General features: G+C 35.9%; 1 protein-coding gene across 4 annotated transcripts in view; it reads left to right on the forward strand.

Annotated features, from left to right (window-relative positions):
* The first annotated feature begins 9 nt into the window (after positions 1-9).
* The window catches only part of LOC105465531 (cAMP-dependent protein kinase inhibitor beta), a 248,641-nt gene continuing 227,757 nt past the window's right edge, over positions 10-20,893 (forward strand). The window contains exons 1-2 of one of the 4 annotated variants that reach the window (XM_071096376.1): positions 10-141; positions 5,998-6,075. In XM_071096376.1, coding sequence (XP_070952477.1) covers positions 6,050-6,075 — 26 coding nt within the window. In that variant the 5' untranslated portion in view covers positions 10-141; positions 5,998-6,049. Of the gene's footprint in view, positions 184-5,997; positions 6,076-14,211; positions 14,353-20,893 lie in introns of those variants that run through there. The other 3 variants (XM_071096375.1, XM_071096377.1, XM_071096378.1) reach the window with 3 other exon arrangements.

Consider the following 20,893-nt stretch of genomic DNA (forward strand, 5'->3'; position numbering starts at 1 on the left):
GCCTCGCGTCACTTCCTTCCAGGCCAGGGTGGGATAAGACACGGAGCGGGCAGCGCTGAGATTGCGCGTGCGCGTCACTAGATGGCCCGGCTGTCCTCCTTCCTGGAAAATTTCCCAAGGACTGCTGGCTGGAAACTTAAGGCTAGTGTGGATCTGACGGTAGTTTGCCAACTTAAGAAAACGGTGTGAGCAAAACCAACCTTTACCTACCATTAACTTGAATTTGGGCATTAGTAGACAACAGAGCTGAGGTGGTGGTTGACGTTTTGCCCTCCTTCATCTGAGGAGCCTCTCTGCTTTTTAGGGGATTGCTTCCTCTTTCTTAGTGTTTGTCCGTCCTAACTCCACTTATTTCCTATTTTTCCCACTTTTGCATCCTGTTTTGCGCTTATGTTCACAACGTATTCCTGCAGCCCGCTGCCTGGAACAAGTTTTATTGGGATATTTATCATTCATCTATGTGCTTCAGTTTCTCTGTATCATTTCTGTTTGCTATTGACTTATATTTTAATTTCTTGTGCTGTTAAGATGTTACAAAAAATTTGCACATTAAAAATATTTTTAATTAGATAAGACATACTAATTATCAAACTCATACGTTGGTTTCGAATGTCATGAGCTGTTGAGGCATGTGGAACCCTTGCGTATTAGGTGATGATGCACATCTGCAGGGAATGCATTCCTATAAAAGTTCCAGGTTTTTTTAGAGTTATTGGTTTTTGAAAATATTCTGGGAAACAGCTCAAACTTGAAATAGTCATTCCTATAACTAATAATAAGAAAGTGATGTAAAATCTACAAAAATGGCATGGGTCGAGGTGGGGTAAACACCTAAGAATCTGGAAGAATGTCAGAATCCCTACTCCTAATTATTGTAACCACTAAGGGACAATCTTGCCTTATTCTTCTTTGCCTTATCAGTGGTTTTGTAGACCACTCTTAAAGTATTATAATAGAGCATCCATAAGGTTTAAAGAATTGTGGAAATGCCTGTAATCCCAGAACTTTGGGAGGCCAAGGTGGGCGGGTCACAAGGTCAGGAGTTCAAGACCAGCCTGGCCAGCATGGTGAAACCCCATCTCTACTAAAACTACAAAAAATTAGCCGGGCATGGTGGCACGCGCGTGTGATCCCATCTACTCAGGAGGCGAGGCAGGACAATTGCTTGAACCCGGGAGGCAGAGGTTGCAGTGAGCTGAGATTGGTCCACTGCCCTCCAGCCTGGGCCACAGAGTGAGACTCTGTCTCAAAAAAAAAAAAAAAAAAAAAAAAAAAGATTTGTGGAAATGGAAACCTAACAATATTTTTAATTATGCTAAACTTAAAGTAATATGTTATTTATGGGAGAAAAGAATCCTATTATCTCAAGTCCTTAAACTTTTCAAAGTATCAGAGAAGGAGACAAAAAAGACTTATATGCAAGTAACTTTAAGGTTGAATATGTTGATTAGACAAATGGAGAATGGGTCTTTTAAAATTTAAATTAGCGCAGGTTCTTGTCTCTTGCTACGTTCAAGAGGGTTTCTGAGATATTCGTAAGTTCTTGCACTATTCAATAGAGTTTTTTCACCTGAGATATCCAGAGTTAAATACAAAAGTCCTTGTTAATCTTTCTGGAATGTAACACTTGGCCTTGAAATACATTAAAAAAAAATTTACTTTTATTTAACCTGTAGGCTATGTGGAGTGGAATTTGCTCACTTAAGTTGTTATATATACAACATTAGACACGACAGTATATAAATTATAAACTGTTTTATTCATTAGAAAAGTCTTCGACATCAGTCTTGTTTTACTCTTTGCCAACTATGAAAGAAAATTGAAATGATGACTTCTTCAAATATCAACCCAAACACAGCTCAAAGCATAGTTTTCTCAATGTATACCAGCTATTAGTAGGAGCACCCATTTCTCCAGGCGACTTCCTGTAGCACACATATAACATACAATGTCAAAATACAAATTAGTCTAAGTAAGTACATTAGTAAAAAACATTCTATCTAGCCGAGCATGATGGCTCACACCTGTAATCTCAGCACGTTGGGAGGCCGAGGCAGGCAGATCACCTGAGGTCAGGAGTTCCAGACCAGCCTGGCCAACGTGGTGAAAACCTGTTCCTACTAAAAATACAAAATTAGCAAGGCACGGTGGCACACCTCTGTAATCCCAACTACTTGGGAGACTGAGGCTGGAGAATCGCTTGAACCCAGGAGGCAGAGGTTGCGGTGAGCTGAGATCGTGCCACTGCATTCCGGCCTAGGCGACAAGAGCAAAACTCTGTCTCAAAACAAACAAACAAACAAACAAAGCCATGCTATCTAATAACTCAGTTCTCTGACTTGATTAAGGGCTAGTATGCCAAAAAAACCAAAAAAAATTGGAATGCTGATTTTTTTTTGAGAATGTTACTAAGTAGACATGCTGGAAAAAGTTTTCAGATAAGCTTGGATAGTACTGCCTGTTATATTCTCTTGTGACTGATGTTGCATATTAGCATGTTGAATTCCTTCACTCCTAATGTTCTCTAAACTTGACCTTAAAACATCCTTTTTTTTTCTGATGAAACATGTATTAATATGCATTGTAGTTATTCTGTGAAATATAGTTTAAGAAATACTGATGGAGGGAAGGATGGACTTCATAGCCTTCTGGTAGCCTTCCTAGAATATCTTTTCTCATGATTAAACCTTTGTTCCATATGTGGCATCAGAGAGCTGAAGGTTATGTTCTCTGTCAAGAATCAGAGCATGAATGCTCTGTGTTATCAATTAAGGACAAGACATAAACTTTAACATTCAAATAAATGGTATGGAAAATTAATAGTCTCTTAAGGAAATTCAAGAGAAAGACCAAAATACTTGTCAGAATAGACATGCAAAGAAATGGGCTGGGAGAACTATGGAGTACTATAGTCAGGCTTAAGGTTTTCCTTAGAAGATAGTCCAGGTTCATTCTCACATATGGGTAAATAAAGAATCTCCCAGATAAACTATAGTTGTGATTATTGTACCCTGAGAAAAATGTAAAGCAGGATTACCAAGCTTATCCTAGTCATAGTAAAAATTTCAATAATGGATTCACAAAAATCAATATTAACCAATGTAATTTCAGAATGATTTAGGTACAAAATTTAGGTTTATATAAGTTACTCTCAAATATAGATTTGTCAATTATCAGTCATTTCGGTTTGTTGTTATTGTTTTGAGACGTAGGCTTGCTGTATTGCCCAGGCTTGAGTTCAGTGGCCTGATCTCGGCTCACTGCAACCTCCACCTCCCAAGTTCCAGCGATTATCCTGCAACCTCTGTCTGGAGTGCAGTGGCCTGATCTTAGCTCACTGCAGCCTCAGCCTCCTGACTAGCTGGGATTTCAGGCACGTGCCAAAATGCCTGGCGCATTCAATTTTTGAGAGAATACTAAAAATAATAATTTTATTTTCAGAATTCACCAGCATGGTAATAAAACTACATCTTCAACATAAAGGAAAATAAATGTCTATAACCTTTCACCACCTCTTGTAATTCCTGTTGAAATCCATAAGGTTATGCTGGGTGCAGTGACTCACATCTTAATTCCAACACTCCGGAGACTGAAGCAGGAGGATAGCTTGATCACAGGAGTTAGAGACCAACCTAGGCAACATAGTGAGACTTCATCTCTATAAAAGTTAAAATAGGCCAGGCGTCGTGGCTTACGCCTGTAATCCCAGCACTTTGGGAGCCCGAGATGGGTGGATCACCTGAGGTCAAGAGTTTGCGAACAGCCTGGCCAACACTGTGAAACCCCATCTCTACTAAAAATACAAAAATTAGCTGGACGTGGTGGCTTGCGCCTGTAGTCCCAGCTACTCAGGAGGCTGAGGCAGGAGAATCGCTCGAACCTGGGAGGCAGAGGTTGCAGTAAGCTGAGATCGCGCCACTGCTCTCCAGCCTTGGTAACAGAGTGAGACTCTGTCTTAGAAAAATAAAAAAAAAAAGTAAAAGTAAATAATCAATCCATAAGGATATGGTTTAGAATCCTGTTTATCACATTAAAAATTCCCAGTGTAACCTAGAATCAGTGTGTCTCCATCAAGGTTGACTAAAATTAGACTCATCTTTGGTCCCATAATCCTTCCTGCCTTTACACAAATCTCTGTATAAACTTTAATTTTTATCCTAATAAGTGATCTATATCTCTGAAATATTGTGAAAGTGTAACAGATTTTAAGGAAAAATAATCAGGTCATATTTTTCTGGAAATTAGAAATTATACTGCTTAGTTCTCTTGTCCTTAGTACATCAACACTAAATGTAGTGAGGACTGAAACATCTTGGCCCTCCACAATAGTTAAAGGATGAATAAAATTTGTGCATAGTTTGTTATATAATCCAAGGAGAACAAAAATATAAAAAGTATTTTATGGCTTTCACCCTAAATTAATTATATCTTAAATGTAAACATGTTTAAGTATTTCACCAGATATTCTGAAAGGGTAAGCCAAAAATAGATTAGGACACAGTAACCCATAGGGGTCAGTATAAACTTAGATTTGGAAGAGACCAAATTCTGATTAAAGACATGCTTTTATTTGTTAAGACAGACATTGATACTTTTGGAAAATAACTCAAAAACTAAGATATAGTGTCAAATGTATAAAAACTCTCTCCAGTTATGGTCTTAATGTTAAAATAGCAAGTGAACTTTCTTTCCACACTGATTTTCTTCTTTTGCTGAAATCTAAGTCTGTAATTCCATAACTAGAAGATATGTTTATACCAGTGAAATAGATGTCTACAAAAATATGTTTATTTCAGTCAGAACATACATAAATTCAGGAAAAAAGGAAATATTCACTGTGTAAATAATAAAGTGGATAGCGAATTCAAATATGTGTCTAATATTTAATGTACTGTTTTATAATCATTGAGAAGGGAATGACTTCTTGAAAAATTGTTAATGGCATTTCTAAAACATTTCACTTCTCAAAGGCAGATGTATTAACCTTGATAAAATATAATGAAAGTATATACTGAAGAAATTCTTTACATTCATTCACCCAAAACGTTATTTATTGTGCTACAGAAAGAAATCAACTACTTCTATTTGGCATTCATCAGATTTTTGAGTTCTTATTAAATGTGTTATTAAGGCAATTTCTAAATCAGCACCTTCCAATAGAAATGAAATGTGAGTCACATTTGTAATTTAAAATTTTTGTAGCTGTATTAAAAGAAATAGATGAAATTAATTTTAAAGATGCATTTAATTACACTCAATATATCCAAAATATTTCAACAACATTAATATAAAAATTATTAATGGGATGTTGTACATTATTTTTCATACTAAGTCTTCAGAATCTGGTTGTGTTATATAATTAAGAGCACATCTCCATTTGGACCAGCACATTTCAAATGCAGGTCTATAAGCTGAAGGAGAAAGTTGAGGCAATTATCCAAGTGATACAAGCTAAACAAGCAAGCAATCATATTTTTCTCTGTATAAGTTATTTAGATATTTTAGATAAAGTGGTTTTAAGGCTGTGCATTTGCTTTAGGTATTGAACCTAAATTGATTTCTTCTATAAAAATCAAATAGGAGAGATTTGTAAGAAGGATAAATGTCATATTCTGATAAGCATTTAGGCTATCAAAGTACTATACTATATGTATGAAATTTGCCAGGTTTGACTTTATTTTCCAATAATCCAAATACTCCATGATGTTGTTTTAGCCAATTTATCCTGATTTCTTTTTTATTCACCCAAGTTTCTATGGCCTTAGCTGCTTTCTTTTCTCCAGAATTAATTGTAAGAATAGAATGATATCCAGAGGCCCTGACATTTTAAGTGGCCTGATCTCAAGCGACTTCAGACAGTGTTTTTATTCTTACCCAATTCTCTACACCTCACTCCACTGACTGTATTGTCCATTACTGCATATAACACTTGGCAAATTCATACCTAAAGATCTTTCCGCTGAATGATCAAGAACTTCGGGTACTTTTTCCTTACAGGTTTTACCCCGTTGAAGATTTGCTTTAACTTCAAAAGCGATTACAACAAAGTATGGACACCCCTTCAGGGCCAACCTGGTAAGTCACTGGTAAGGTCTTAATTTCTCCATAAAGCTTCCTAATATTTTCTGGTATTAAGGTCTTCATATTCCATAACCCACTTTGCATCACCTGCAGAAATCCTAGACTTAGCTGTTTGGTAGCATGTGGCTGTATCATTTGTTGTATTATTTTTCCCAGGCTCTCATTCAGAGTCCTGTTATAGCGAAGGCTAGCTTCCACTAGTTTCCATTCTTGCTCATGGGTCTGTCCCTTTTCTCCAGAAAAGTCCTATCTTTTTAAAGATGTAATGTCAGATGAAGCTTATGTATGAACCAATCACAGGCCATTTTTTTAATCGACATCTCCTGAAGGAAATTTTCTGCCTCAGTTGGCCTGACTTACTTGTATTTTGCAGCAGAATCCAGTCTTTCTAGGAATCCTGCAGTTTTTAAAATCATCTCAGTGGTTGTAGAGCTGAGAGCAGAATTCTCTTTACCTATTTTCTCTGCCATGGAGAGAGCACTCCCAGCATCATTTATACAAATGCTAGGCACATTTCCACTTCTCAGCAATACTCATCCAGCAGTTTAGATGCCATGGGAGGGTACTCCATAGTTCAATTCTATGGTATGCTCTGATATGGACATGGCTGGACACTGCACATTGTTCAGCAATTCCAAATGGTAGTGTTTAGTAAGAGAAAAAACATAATTAGAGTCACTTAACATAATATGTGGCAGGGGGAATTATGCTTTAAGAAGTAGCTTTCATATACAAATGGAGTCCAAAATAATGAACTTTCCCATTGGATCTTTATATGAATACAACCATGGATTAAATGCCAATAGGAGAAAGTGTTTTAGAGAGGTGCTTAAAATCTGGAGTAAGAAAAAACAAAAAACAAAAAAACAAAAAAACTCCTGCAGCTAGCTCAGTGTCTGCCCAAACAGCCACCCAGTTTTGTACTTGAAACCCAGGGCCCTGGTGGCATAGGCACCGGAGGGAATCTCCTGGTCAGTGGGTTGTGAAGACCACGAGAAAAGCATAGTGTCTGGGCCGGAATGCACCATTCTTCTTCACTTTATCTGAAATATCTAAATAACTTATACAAAGAAAAATATGATTGCTTGCTTGTTTAGCTTGTATCACCTGGATAATTTTCTCAACTTTCTCCTTCAGCTTATAGACCTGCATTGTCCAATACAGGGACTATTAGACATTTGAAATGTGCTGGTCCAAATGGAGATGTGCTCTTAATTATATAACAAAACCAGAATCTGAAAGCTTAATATGAAAAATAATGTAAAACATCCCATTAAATAATGCTTCATGTACCTTTTTCTATTCAAGTTATTTACTTAATCCAAAGGGAATAAATTTTTTGAAAATGTAGTAATAGTGATCCTAGAAAAATGTCATGTTCTATTTATATGCCCAGAGTATTTACTCCATTTCTATCTCTTCCCTTTGATCTATTTGATGGCTATGCCTTATATTTCTAAGAATTTTTTTCAAACAATTTTTAGTGGGTTGTAGTGTTCATCTCCATTTCTTACGGTACAGATATTTTTCTGTTAAATGTAAAGGTTACTCTCTAAAGCTTAGTAGGCACACTTTCATTTTCACAGTGGTACTAAAATCCACATTGTTACTAATCATAGACATGCATGTGTGTTGATTGTAAAGTGATATTGTACATACCACAAAATCCGACGTATAAAAATAATCTTTTGGTGTTCTTTTTAAAGAACTTAATATAGAAATATCATAAAATGAAGTTAAATTGAGTAAATCTTAAGATATCACTTAGTCAAACTCCTTGCATCAAATCAAGCCCATGATTATGTAAGTATATAGAAAAGCCCACAGAAAATTTAAAAAAGCTTTTCAGTGGAAAACCTGACAGACACCTTATCCAAAAGATCAAAGTTTTAAGATCACCAGTAATAGAACAAATAGATTTCATGTGTCTTCTAATGTAATACACTGAGGAGTGAGCACTATCACTCCTGAGACATTTTTGCCAAAACCTATAAACGGGAATAAATCATGAAGAAACATCAGACAAACCCAAATTAAAGGACATTATGTAACATAAATGGCTTGTACTTTTCAAAATATCTAGGTCATGAAAGAAAAGGACTAAGAAACTGCCCAAATTAAAGGAGACCAGAGACTTGACAACTAAATGCCACATGTAATCATGGATTAGATACTGGAGCAGAAATAACAATGATAATAAATAATTACTGTTATTGCTGTAAAGAACATTATTTAGACAATTAGCAAAATTTGAATGGGGCTTGTGAATTACAAAGCAGTATCATATCAAAACTGATTTTCTGTTTTTGATTGTTATAATGTGGTTATGTAGAAAAGTGTTGTATTTTTGGAAATGTACATTGAAGTATATAGGAGTAAATAGGATCATGTTGGAAATTTTTTCTCAAATGGTTTACAAAACATGTTTTGTATGTGTGTACATACACATTTTGTATGTGTGTGTGTGTGTACATGCACATACACTGTTTTGTATGTGTGTACATACACACACATTGTGTAAACAAGATAAAATTTTAATATTTGGTGAATAAAGGTGAAAGATACATAGAAAATTTTTGTATAGCGTTTGCAACTTTTCTGAAGTCTGAAATTAGTTTAATTTTTTTTTAATATTGCTTTGGCTTCCTATTTTACCTGTAGTTAACTGTGTCAAAAATATGCTAATTATGTTATCAACACCCAGGGTTTTTGTAATCTCGCAATATTGAAATCAAAAGACATCACAGAACACAGCAGCAAAGGTAAGTTTAATTTTATTCCAGCTTGTACACAAGGGAGCTAGCACTGAGAAAGAAAAAAGGAGTTGGCTGTTGCCTGAGGGTAGTGTGTGGGTTAATTTTATAGACTCTTTTCATAGGGAAAGGTTATATTAGGGCATATATAGGACAGTTTTCTCTAGTGCTTGCACAGTAGCTCAACATACTTCCCCATACATTGCATGTAACATTAGCATTTAAAATCTCCACCCTTGGGTATGAATTATTTTAGCATTAAAATGAGGAAGAGGTAACTTTAGGTTTTTTTTTTTTTAAGACGGAATCTTTTTCTGTCACCCAAGCTGGAGTGTAGTGGTATGATCTTGGCTTACTGCAACCTCCACTTCCCGGGTTCCCGGGTTCAAGCAATTCTCCTGCCTCACCCTCCTGAGTAGCTGGGATTATAGGCGTGTGCCACCACACACGGCTAATTTTTGTATTTTTAGTAGAGACGGGGTTTCACCAAATTGGTCAGGCTGGTCTCGAACTCCTGACCTCATGATCTGCCTGCCTCAGTCTCCCAACGTACTGGGATTACAGGCGTGAGCCACTACACCAGGCCACTTTAGGTTGGATTTTAAGTCCAACTGCACATGCAAGGCTCTGGGGAAATCCCTAGCCCCCTGAAATAGGAGCTTGCTGTTAATAGTTTCTTGGATCTCTTGTCACTGATTGGCTGAAAGTTAAATGAGCTAGTACTTGAGTGAGGGGCTTTATCGTTTCCTTTAGACCATCTTAAAATAGGGAATCAACCAGCCTGCTTGTCTTAATCATATAAATTTATTTAAAATTATCTTAATAAACCAGAACCTGGAGACTATTTTTTAAAAGAATGATTTGTTGAAGTATTAAATTTTTAGTAAGTTATCTTTTTCATGTGTAGCTTCCTTACTTTTAATTTTAAACCAGACAAAAAGTTTCAGTATACAGCATAAAGAACATTTGTCTAAAATTTGATGGAAGTAATTTAAACAACTATAAATACATTAATTTATATCAATTTTTGATTATGGGAGAGCAATAATCCTTAATTACAAGTTGAAACATCCCCTGAATACATTAGAATGAATGCTACTGAAAACAGAAATAATTTTTACAATTATCTGCCACATATCATAATGCCTCAGACAAATTTTGTGTATGCATATAGAAGATGAAAAATTATTTCCTAATACACTCCTAGGTTTTCTGGTTAGAGTCCTCTAAATTAAATTGACAAAAAGCAGCAAAATAAGAGAAAAAAAACCCAAAAGTTTATTAACACATGCATTGTGCATGTAACATATACCCAGAGATGAGTAACTCAAAGATTTGGTTAGAACTTGGACTTACATAGGATTTCAGCAAAGAAACAATTTTTAGAAGTGACAAGTGTCTCTAGGAGTGGCAAATTGTGGGAAGGCAAATATATGGGAAACTAGATAAATAAAGGCTAGTTAGCAAAGTTTGTTATATACATTCCTCTGATTCTGTCTACAGGCCGTAAGGGTCTAAAGCTGTCTCTGGTAATTAAGTTTTGTCTTTCCTTGTAGAAAGCGGGGGACAACTTTGTAAATTTATGTCCTGCTTTTAGACGACAGAAGGAGAACAGAGAACTTTTCTTGTATCATCTTGTTCTCATTTGTCTTCAGCTGAAAGTAATCCTTGTGCCAAAGTGGAAAGTTTGCTGTGGCATATTCTGCCACCCTAGCATAGCTAGGATAGAACCCATCTGTACACAAAGGTCTTTGAGGGCAGAGGCCAGATTAATTTGTAGAGTTTTACTGCCATCACCTGGCCTAGTGCTTGACATGGAGAAGGGGCTTGGTAAACAATTGAATGAATTAATGCATTTGCTTGTGCCTTGCATATTTTCCACACAACATTCTTGCAGTATATAAAGAAAAAAAAAACACTCTTGCAGTAAATATACTCATATACTTTTAAATACTATTCTAAGGTCAAAAACACCTTTATCAAATATCTAAAAGCTAATGTGAAGAAAATTACATGAACACCAACCACATTGTATAAAATAATTTCATATGCTTGGTTTATGTACTTGTTTTGAAAAGTGGAATTTTGCCTTAGAAATCAGAGACCACTTTACATCTTAACTGAGAATCATTTTCATTAACTCTTGGAACAGGAGCAATTGCAAGGAATAAATATAACTTAATTTTTGGAAGATGTATTCTGTGAAGAACGGATACAGTAAGAGGAGTTATTTATTCTTATAAAAAGAAGAATCCTGAAATAAAAAGGGACAGTCCCAAAGTGAAGGGATCATTTTCAGTAGATTTGCTACTTTCCTTATCAGAAATTCACAGCACACATTACTTTTTTAAGACTTTGACAAATACTGCCATAAATAAAATCATTTAATATTGTTTAATACAATGTTTCTTAAATGTATGTGATCTCAAACCCTGAAACAAAACAACATATCACATCCCATGGATCATCATTTAGGAAAACACTATTAATGTTTTAAAGCAAACTAAATATGGCCTGAGAAGGACTCCGTACTTTTGTATTTGAGTCCTTGTGGATGAACTGCAACCTAACTTAATAGGTAGACAAGATTGAAAACCTAACTTAGGAGTATGCCCCAGAAACAATAGATGAGCCTTGGCCAAACCTAGCAGCTGAACTTCAACTGCTCATACACTGCCTAGTGTTCAAACTGTCTTCAAATAAGGCAAATGCTGAGCTGTAATCAATCTGGTTGTTTCTGTACCTCACTTCCAATTTCTGTACTTCACTTCCCTTTTTTTGGCCTATAAATCTTCTTCTACCATGTGGCTGCTCTAGAGTCTCTGAATCTGCTGTAATTCTGGGGGCTGCCTGATTTGTGAATCGTGCATTGCTCAATTAAACTCCTTTAAATTTAATTCAGCTGAAGTTTTTCTTTTAACAAAATTTTTTTTTTTTTTTTTTTTTTTTTTGCTGGAATGTGGTAGCTAGGTGGTCTGTATTTTTACTGAGAATAAAATGAGATAAAATCGAAAAACTGAATTAATCTATTACATGAGATATAAATAAGATGCCTAAATATTTGTACTTTGAAATTATTTCCCAAAGGAAAATTAAAATCTCACTGAAAATAGAAGAGCTAGTCATCTATAAAGTATTTATTTTGAAGGTTTAGGTTAAAATATTAGAACAAACTAATGTATCAAAGTAGCATCATTCTTTTGATAAAAGATAGACGTATCAGCAGTAAAAACAGCATTAAATTTTCTGGAATAATTAGGCCTCAAGATAACATCAGTCGTGTGTGACTGGAATACAGAAATCAGGATCTAAGGGAAGTACACATGGCAAACAAAAAATCACATGTAGTTACAAAGGAGAGTGGTTAACACATTTCCAATTGGAAGCTAGAAGAGAGTAGAATCTAGTAAGGATGGCTAGTTTAATAGCAGAGCCATCAAAGGCAGTGTTAAAGCAGAAGATGAAGTTCGGGCTAATGACTTGAAGGATGGTGGCAGAAATCATTAGCAGTCGAGTGCCTGAGGATTGAATGTTGCATCTGTTGAAGTCTTTATCATGAATTAACGATGACTATGCTTTGGTAGCATGGTTGGATTCACTGTAACTTTTGGATTATTGCTCTACATCTTGCCTTTTGTCTTTTTGCATGGAAGTAATTGTCACCAAAAATTGTCTCTCTTCTATTTTTTTCCCCAAATTTACAACATATGTCTTTTCTTAGGAGAAATTTCTGGTGCCAAATGATTGTTTCTTTCTAGAAATAACATTCATAGACACGTACACAAATGTGGCCAATTCATCACATAATATACCCATGTAACAAACCTCCACATTACCCTTCCGACTCTAAAATAAAAATAAAAACAAATGTAGATGATAAATTGAATAGCCAAACTTAAAAATAAAGTTTTTAAATCCATCACTGTCCCTATTAAAGAAGCTAGCTTCTTTCTGCAGAAATTGAAAAAGTCTTGAGTCCAGTTTCATCATTTCTGATTGTTTCAGAAAATAAAAGGTCCTCCAGTCATTTTATTCCCCCTAAACCAGTCTCAATTCAATTATTGTTATCTTTCTTTCAGAGTAATAAGTATGGCATTTTAAAATATTATGCAATTATTTGTTCTCTTGGTTTCTTTTTTGAGGATTCCAACCATAGTTGCTTGATCCACCCTCATCTTCTATATTATTTCATGTGTAATGCATTTTAAGCTTATAACTGTTATACTTTTTCATTTTTAAGTTTTATCCTCTATGTTCCAATAGTATCTCACTTCCATTAGATTCCTTCTAATTTCATTTCTCATATTAGTTTTTTGTGTGTATGTTTTTTTTCTTTTTCTATTGTTTCTTTTTAGTTTTTCTACTAGTGTTGTGTATCTCCTTTTATTGCCTTACCATTTCTTCCTCAATTTCTAACATTTCTGCTTTATGGTATTCTAGTTATAGATAATTGTATTAAGTTTTTAATTTTATGACAGAGTATTTGATCACAGTTTTAATCTGCACCATGACATTTTTCATGTAATTTTACTTTTGCTTTCTAAAAGTACTGTGTTTTAAAATGTCTTAGTTGAAATATTCTAGATTTGCAGAAAAATTATAATAGTATGAAGAATTCCATCTATCCTTTATCCCAATCCCCCAAATGTTAACCTTTTGCCACATTTACTGTCTATCTATCTATCTATCTATCTATCTATCTATCTATCTATCTATGTAACTACTATTTTTCTGAATCAATTAAAAATAAGTTGTAAACATGATGCTATATTTCATGTAACTACATAAATATGTATTTCTTCAAATGTAAAAGCATTTTACTGCATAACCACAATGTACCAAAATCAGAAAATTAATAGGTAAAATGCTTCTTTCTATACATTGAGCATATTCACATTTTTGCCAATTGTCCCAGTGATATATTTTATAACAAACAAATAAATAGTTTATCTGGTCCAGGGTCCAATGGAGGATTACATGTTGCATTTAGTTGTCATGTCTCTTGATTACCTGGCAATGTAGAACTCATACTCAGTCTTTTCTTTCATGACCTTGTTATATTTTTGAAGAATGAAAGTTAGTTAAATTGTATCATACCTCTTATGTTTAGATTCATCTGATGTTTCTTTGTGATTAGATTCAGCTAGTTATGTTCTGAATATTCATGTTTGTGTTCACCCCCAAAATTCATACATTGAAACCTAATCACCAGTGTGATAGTATTAGAAGGTGGGGCCTTTTGGGAGGTGATGAGATTGTTAGGGGAGAGCCCTCATGATTGGGATTTATGCTCTTATAAAGGAGACTCCAGAGAGCTAAGTAGCTCTTCTACCATGTGAAGACACAGCAAGAAGGTGTTGTTTTGTTGTGTTTTGAGACAGGCCCAGCTGTAGCATCAGCTGACTCCATGGGGAAGCTCTGGCACTAGGATGACCCTTTAATCTTCACTGGAAGCAGACCCTCACCAGACACCAAATCTGTTAACACCTTGATCATAGACTTCCCAACCTCCAGAAATGTGAGAAACAAATTTCTGTTGTTTATACACTACCCAGTTTAAGGTTTTTGGTTATAGCAGCCTGAATGAGGTAAGTCACAGCTTAGGCATTGGGGATCGGAATATGAGAGAAGCGATGCTGTGTTCTTCTCATTGTATTAATACTGTATCAGTAAACATGTGGTGCTGATTTGTCCCATTACTGATGATAACACATTTATCACTCATTTAAAGTGACATCTTCCAGGTTTCTCAATTGTAAAGTTTCTGTTTCTCTCTGGAGGGAGATGTTTTTAGACTGTAAATATCCTGTTCCTCAATAATTACCCATTCATTTCAGCATCCATCCATGGTTTTTACCTCAATATGTTCTTCTTATAATGACTGCCAAATTGTAGTTTTCTCATTTCATCATTCTTTCTACATTTAATTTGTATTTGGCTAGAAGTAATAGCTTTTTCTCTCATATATATATATATATTTATATACACACACACTCGCATAAATGTGCACAAACAAAAAATACACATCTACTTGTATATTTCTGTTTATTTAATGAGTTTATAATCTATTGTTATAATAATTATTTATCTTGTTGCTCTATTTGCTACATATTTGGCAAATGGGGAAACCTCCCACCTAGAAGCTGAATCCTGTCTTTTACTTTTTCCCATCATATTCTTTTGTTTAAACTCTTTCTTCTTCTCTGGCACAAGATCTTCCAGGGTCTCACTGTGTTGCCCAGGCTGGAGTACAGTGGTGCCATCATGGTTCACTGCAGCCTCTCCCTCCCTGGGCTCAGGTGATTCTCCTGCCTCAGCCTCCCAAGTAGTTGGGACAACAGGCACACCATTATGGCCAACTAATTTTTGTATTTTTTTGTAGAAATGGAGTTTTGCCATGTTGCCCAGGCTGTTCTCAAATCAGTTTATATTATTCTTTCATTTCTTCAAGGAACTCTTGTTCTACATTAGAGAAGAATGATACTTAGAAACCAACATTCGAACACTGCGTCTGCTCACTGCTCCTGGGATTAATTGCTTCTAGGCCTTCCCACCAGGCAGAGGTAGAAAATGTCTGCCACTCACATACGCAAACATTTGTATCTACTTCCATAACTATCTGTCTAAGAAATTGTGCATTCCCAGTGATAACTGTAATTGAAACTTCATACCACAGGGATCATTCTGGTCATTGACTTTTCATATTTGTAACTCCTTTATCCAATAATGAGAAACTTGGTTCTCATTATTCTCACTTTATTTACTTATTTGCTTTTTCTTCCTGTATGTAATCAAACTCCTGACCCAGAAAGTTGCCTTCTAGGCCCTGCCCACCTCAACAGCCCCAATATTTTCTTTGTCCTATAGTTTCTACTTATGTTAGCTGCCTCAAAGGACAGTAGAAGGAATTAATTGATTTTTCAAAAGAAGGGGGTAAAGGAAGAGACTTTTAAAAATAGTATTTTATTTATTAGTATTATTATTATTTTTGAGACAAGTCTCACTCTGTTGCCCAGGCTGTAGTGCAGTGGTGCAGTCTTGGCTCACTTCAACCTCTGCCTCCCAGGTTCAATTTATTCTCCTGCCTCTGCCTCCTGAGTAATTGGGATTACAGGCACCTGCCACCACACCCAGCTAATTTTCATATTTTTAATAGAAACGGGGTTTTGCCATGCTGGCCAGGCTGGTCTTGAACTACTGACCTCAAGTGATTCACCTGCCTTAGCCTCCCAAAGTACTGTGATTATAGGCATGAACCTGGCCAAAATAGTAATTTAAAAATGGATTCTCTCCTTTTAAAATACTACTCATCATTGAATGAGTTAGGCTTTCCTGGACTGGCTATTTGTAAGAGGTTTCTTTTGGGATATGAAGCAAAGATAAAGTTTCTGGCTAACTAATTTTCATAGAGCAAAAGCTTTCTCCTTTCCTGTTACAGAGTCATGTTACTTCCTGTAAATATGGTTTTTCTGTATAGTTATGTTTATAGCCCCAGGCTATAAAAATATAAGAGGAAAGACATGCCAACTCAAGCCATTCAGTCTTTGTACTAAGGGCCACAAAAAAGGAATATTACTTTTTGGCTTCACAGTATACCCACACTTTCAGGAAGTATGTTTTGCTGGTGCTTTTTGAGATCTATTTTTCAGTGGGTCCCTGCTCTTGAGATTTATCACCAGGGATTCTTGTTTTCACTGCCCTTTTTGTGTATACAAAAAAATGTCGTCCGCTTTTGATAGTGTTTGATATAAAATGGAGTCTGGGAGTTAAATATGCATCCAGGTTCTTCAAAAATAGTTTGCAAACTTATGAAAACTTCTTCTTGTAGCTTTTGAATAATTTCCAAGAAAAAGGGAAAATGCTAAATTATAGAGTCATTCAAATTGTGTCTAAGTCCTCCAGAAATGGTTTTCAAACTTATAAAAGCATCTTCTTGTAGCGTTAGAATAATTTCCAGGAGAAAGAAAAAATGCTGCTTTACAGAGTTATGTTTGTAATTGTCACATGTTGGGTTCTTCAGGAAGGAGACTCTGCGATGAAGTTTAGCATGAGGATGTTTATTAAGGTGTGCCCTTACGAAAGAGATCAATACCACTGGCAGGGAGGGAAAGAAAACAGTAGCAGTATTATGCTTTGGATGTTTACCTCTTCCAAATCTTATGTTGAAATGATTCCCAATGTTGGAGGTGGGGACTGGCGGGAGATGATTAGATCATGGAGAAACGTCTCTCATGAGTGGTTTAGAACCAGCCTCTTGGTGATGAGTGAGTTTCCTGTCAGTTAGTTCACACAGAGATCTGGTTGTTTTGAATCTGGGACCTCTCCTTTCTCTCTTTCTTGCTTCCATTCTCATCATGTGATATATTGGCTCCCCTTTGTCTTCCACCATAATTGTAAGCTTCCTGAGGCCCTCACCAGAAGATGGCAGCATTATGCTTCATGTACAGCCTGCAGAACCGTAAGCCAATTCAACCTCTTTTCTTTATAAATTCCTCAGTCTCAGCTATTTCTTTAGAGCTAGCAAAAATGGCCTAATACAAGTAGGCAGAGGAAGAAGTTGTGCTGTGATATAGCCCAGCTTTAGCCTCAGCTGAATCCATGGGGAAGCTCTAGAACTAGAATAACCCTTTAGAGTTGCCGGAACGGGGCTAAGATCACCCATCAGTGATAGCAGCAGTGAATCTGTACTGGTCTGCAGCAACCTCAATTCTTGCCTCCTCAGAAGAAAAAATCTGAGGGGCATAAGGGAGAAGAAAAGACTGAGACAAGTTTTAGAGCAGGAGTGAGTTTATTAAAAAGCTTTAAAGCAGAAAGAAAAGTACACTAGGAAGAGGCCCAAGCAGGCCACTTGAAGGACAAGTGTGGGGTTTGACCTTTTGACTTGGGGTTTTATATCTTGACATACTTCCATGGTCTTTCATCCCTTCTCTCTTTATTCTGCACTTGGGGCTGCCTGTCCTCATGCACGGTGTGTTACTGGAGTTGTACGCATGCTCACTTGGGCATTCTTCTCTTTACCAGTGGAATGCTTCTGGAAGGTCATATACCAGTTAAACTCCCCCATTTTGCCTCTTAATGTGCATGCTTGAGCTCACTCGCCAAATTCCTGAGATCTTTCTGGGAAGCATCTATTATTATTTTAGAGAGGCAGTGTGACAACTGCCTGACTATCACCTGATGGTCACTTGACATTCCTGTTGGAGTTGAGGGAGCCCTCTCCGCCCCTGCTCAGACCTGGCTAGCTACCTACTGTAAAAATTAGTCATTAACATAGGCCTCTATAAGGGACACGTGGCCTTGGGCAAACCGAGTCTTCCTGAAGAAGTGAACAACTGAAAGATGTCTGCAGATAGGACTCCTCAATACTGGTGCAAGTTCTTCCTTGAAAATAGATTGTGGAAGCACACTTCATTGTCCTGGTGCATAGCCTTTTAATACACACTCCTCTGAGTTATAGTTTTCATCTGATTTCATAGTCATTTATGACTCAAAAATATCAAGAATCTCTGAATTATTGGGAATATTCATTATTTCTGTACCTTGTTTTTTTCTAGACAACTAAGGTTAGTCTAGAAAGATTTGAGCTGAATTTCTGAAGCTACTTGGTAAAAACAAATAAATATGTTGTTTTTACAGTCAGCAAATTTTCTTTAGTTATATGCTAGAATTATGAGTACTGAAAACCCTTTGTAATTCCACTATATTACTAAAAGCTAAGACTCACCAACTGTGGATTAGTTATGCAGGTATTTCAAAAACACTTGGAGGTTTTATTCAGAGGCTTAAGTCACACATCTCAGTGCTTGGGAGGGTAGCCTTGAACCAAGAGAGGGCAGCAGAGGGCCACCAGAGCAGTGAGGGAGAGGTATGAGAACATGTCAGTTTGAAGGATACCTGTTTTAGAGAGAGAAGTACATCTATCCATGCTAAACACAGAAGGAGGAGTTACGGCTTAAGAAAAATTGATTATAAACATATTGAGAGAATCTCTGGTTGTTCGTGGGTAGTGTTCATGGGACAAAAACTGAGCAGAGGAAAAGCAAGTAGAATTCAGGTTATAGGGAAGTTATGAGCTTGTTAGGGAATGTGTGCCTTTTGGATCTATGACCTATGGTTACTTCGGGCTCTAAATCAGTGATAACTTTGAGTACTTAGGGAAGAATATGGGACCAAAGATAGCCTCAGTAACGTTTCCAGATATATATTTATATTCCTTTTCTACTAATTCCTAGACCAGAGTAATGGACTTAAGAGATATTCTTTCAAAGAAAAATTTTCCCCAAAGAACCAGTTTTTGCTTTTAGTGATCAAACTACGTTTTCCTCTCAGTTGCTAGTTTGACTTATTATTTCTATAACTCTGACATTTTATGTTTTATTTTGTTGAAGCACTTGTTCTTTTTATATTTCTCTGTAAAGTAATTTAAGCATAAGAGGTTATGAGTTTGCCCCCGTATAGCTTTATTATATCGTATATATATTTTAAGAGAAAGAGTTTTTTTTTTTTTAATTTTTCTCAGTATTCTTTACCGGAAACTTTGGTTTCCTTTTAACCCAATAATTATTTAAGACATGTTTGCCATTTTCCACAAAGGCAGTCCTTTTTGTTTAAGCCATTGTCATTAAATTACAGTTTTATTACATTTTAGTCAGAAGATATGACTTTCATTACTTCTACTCTGGCATAAGGTTTTGTGTCCCAGCAGATATCAATTTCTCTTTCATGAATTATTGAAAAGGATATATTTTCTATTACAAGTTATCTATTGTCTCTCTAAACTCAACTTCATTAATTAGGTTAATTTTAGACTTTCCAATATTTTCCGAGTTTTTAAAAAGATATCCCTTTCAGCTGTCAAAGCATGATGCTATGGTCTGAATAATCGTGTCCCCGCTGCAAATCTACATGTTGAAACATAATCCCCAAAGTTACCATGTTAGGAGTTAGGACCTTTGGGAGTTGAATGAGATCAGTGCTCTTATAAATTGGCTCTAGAGAGCTCCTTCGTCCCTTTCACCATGTGAGGACACAGCTAGAAGACACCATCTGTGAACCAGAAAGTGAGTCCTCACCAGACACTAAATCTGCCGACACCTTGATCTTAGACTTCTCAGCCTCCAGAAATGTGAGAATTAAATTTCTGTTGTTTATAAGATACACAGTTTATGATATTTTGTTATAACAGCCCAAACATGTATGATGTGTTGAAACCTTCAATGAAAAATTGTGTGATTTTCCTCAAGTTCTTCATATTTCTAACAGATTTTATTATGCATATTTGAAGCTGTACTTTTCAACATATAAATGTTTATTGTTCTATAACTTTGATGTAGGTAGTGCCTCATAAGTAGTACCTTTTGTCTGAGAGTCTATTTTGTCTTCTAGCATGACCCTGTAAACTCCAAGGAGTTTTCTAAAATATTTTCTGCTTTGGTAGTATGCAAAATCCCTAGGCCTGACATTTCTTTAATTATCTTTACATGAGGGGTGGTCTAGCTAGTCCAGTCTTTGCCAGCTTAACCTTGGTCTTCTTCTCTGTACCTTCACTCTAGTTATATTGAATTCTGGACCACAGCCAGGGAGCACGTTGTTCCCACTAATCCTGTTCTTGTAGTCATTTATCTACTGTGCTCTTCTGGAAAGAAATGGGATCTTTTCCCATCCTCTCTGCTTACTTTATTGCTTGCTTTAAATATTTGACTATTTTATTAAGTTGTCCTTAAGAGTCATGAGGCATATATGCCCATGTTAATATAAAATGAAAATTTTGAAAAACCTATTAGTAATTTAAAATCAATTACTAAATCTAACTTTATATATGACCAAGTTAATTCCACACAGACCTTGAACTTTCTTGTTTGAGAATGTGCTTGATTAATTTAATTAAAACCAAACACCAAAAATTCAGAAAACTTGAAAGGAGTGCTATGGCATTCAAAATCTTTCATTGTATCTTTGGAATAGTAAGAAAAATCTGCTTGCTAGTTTGGAAGTTGCTAGCTCTGAGACCTCAATTGAGCCATCTGACTTTTCTGGACTTCTGTTTACCCTCTTCTTAA

This window comes from Macaca nemestrina, chromosome 5 (assembly GCF_043159975.1).
Source record: "Macaca nemestrina isolate mMacNem1 chromosome 5, mMacNem.hap1, whole genome shotgun sequence".
Lineage (NCBI taxonomy): Eukaryota > Metazoa > Chordata > Mammalia > Primates > Cercopithecidae > Macaca > Macaca nemestrina.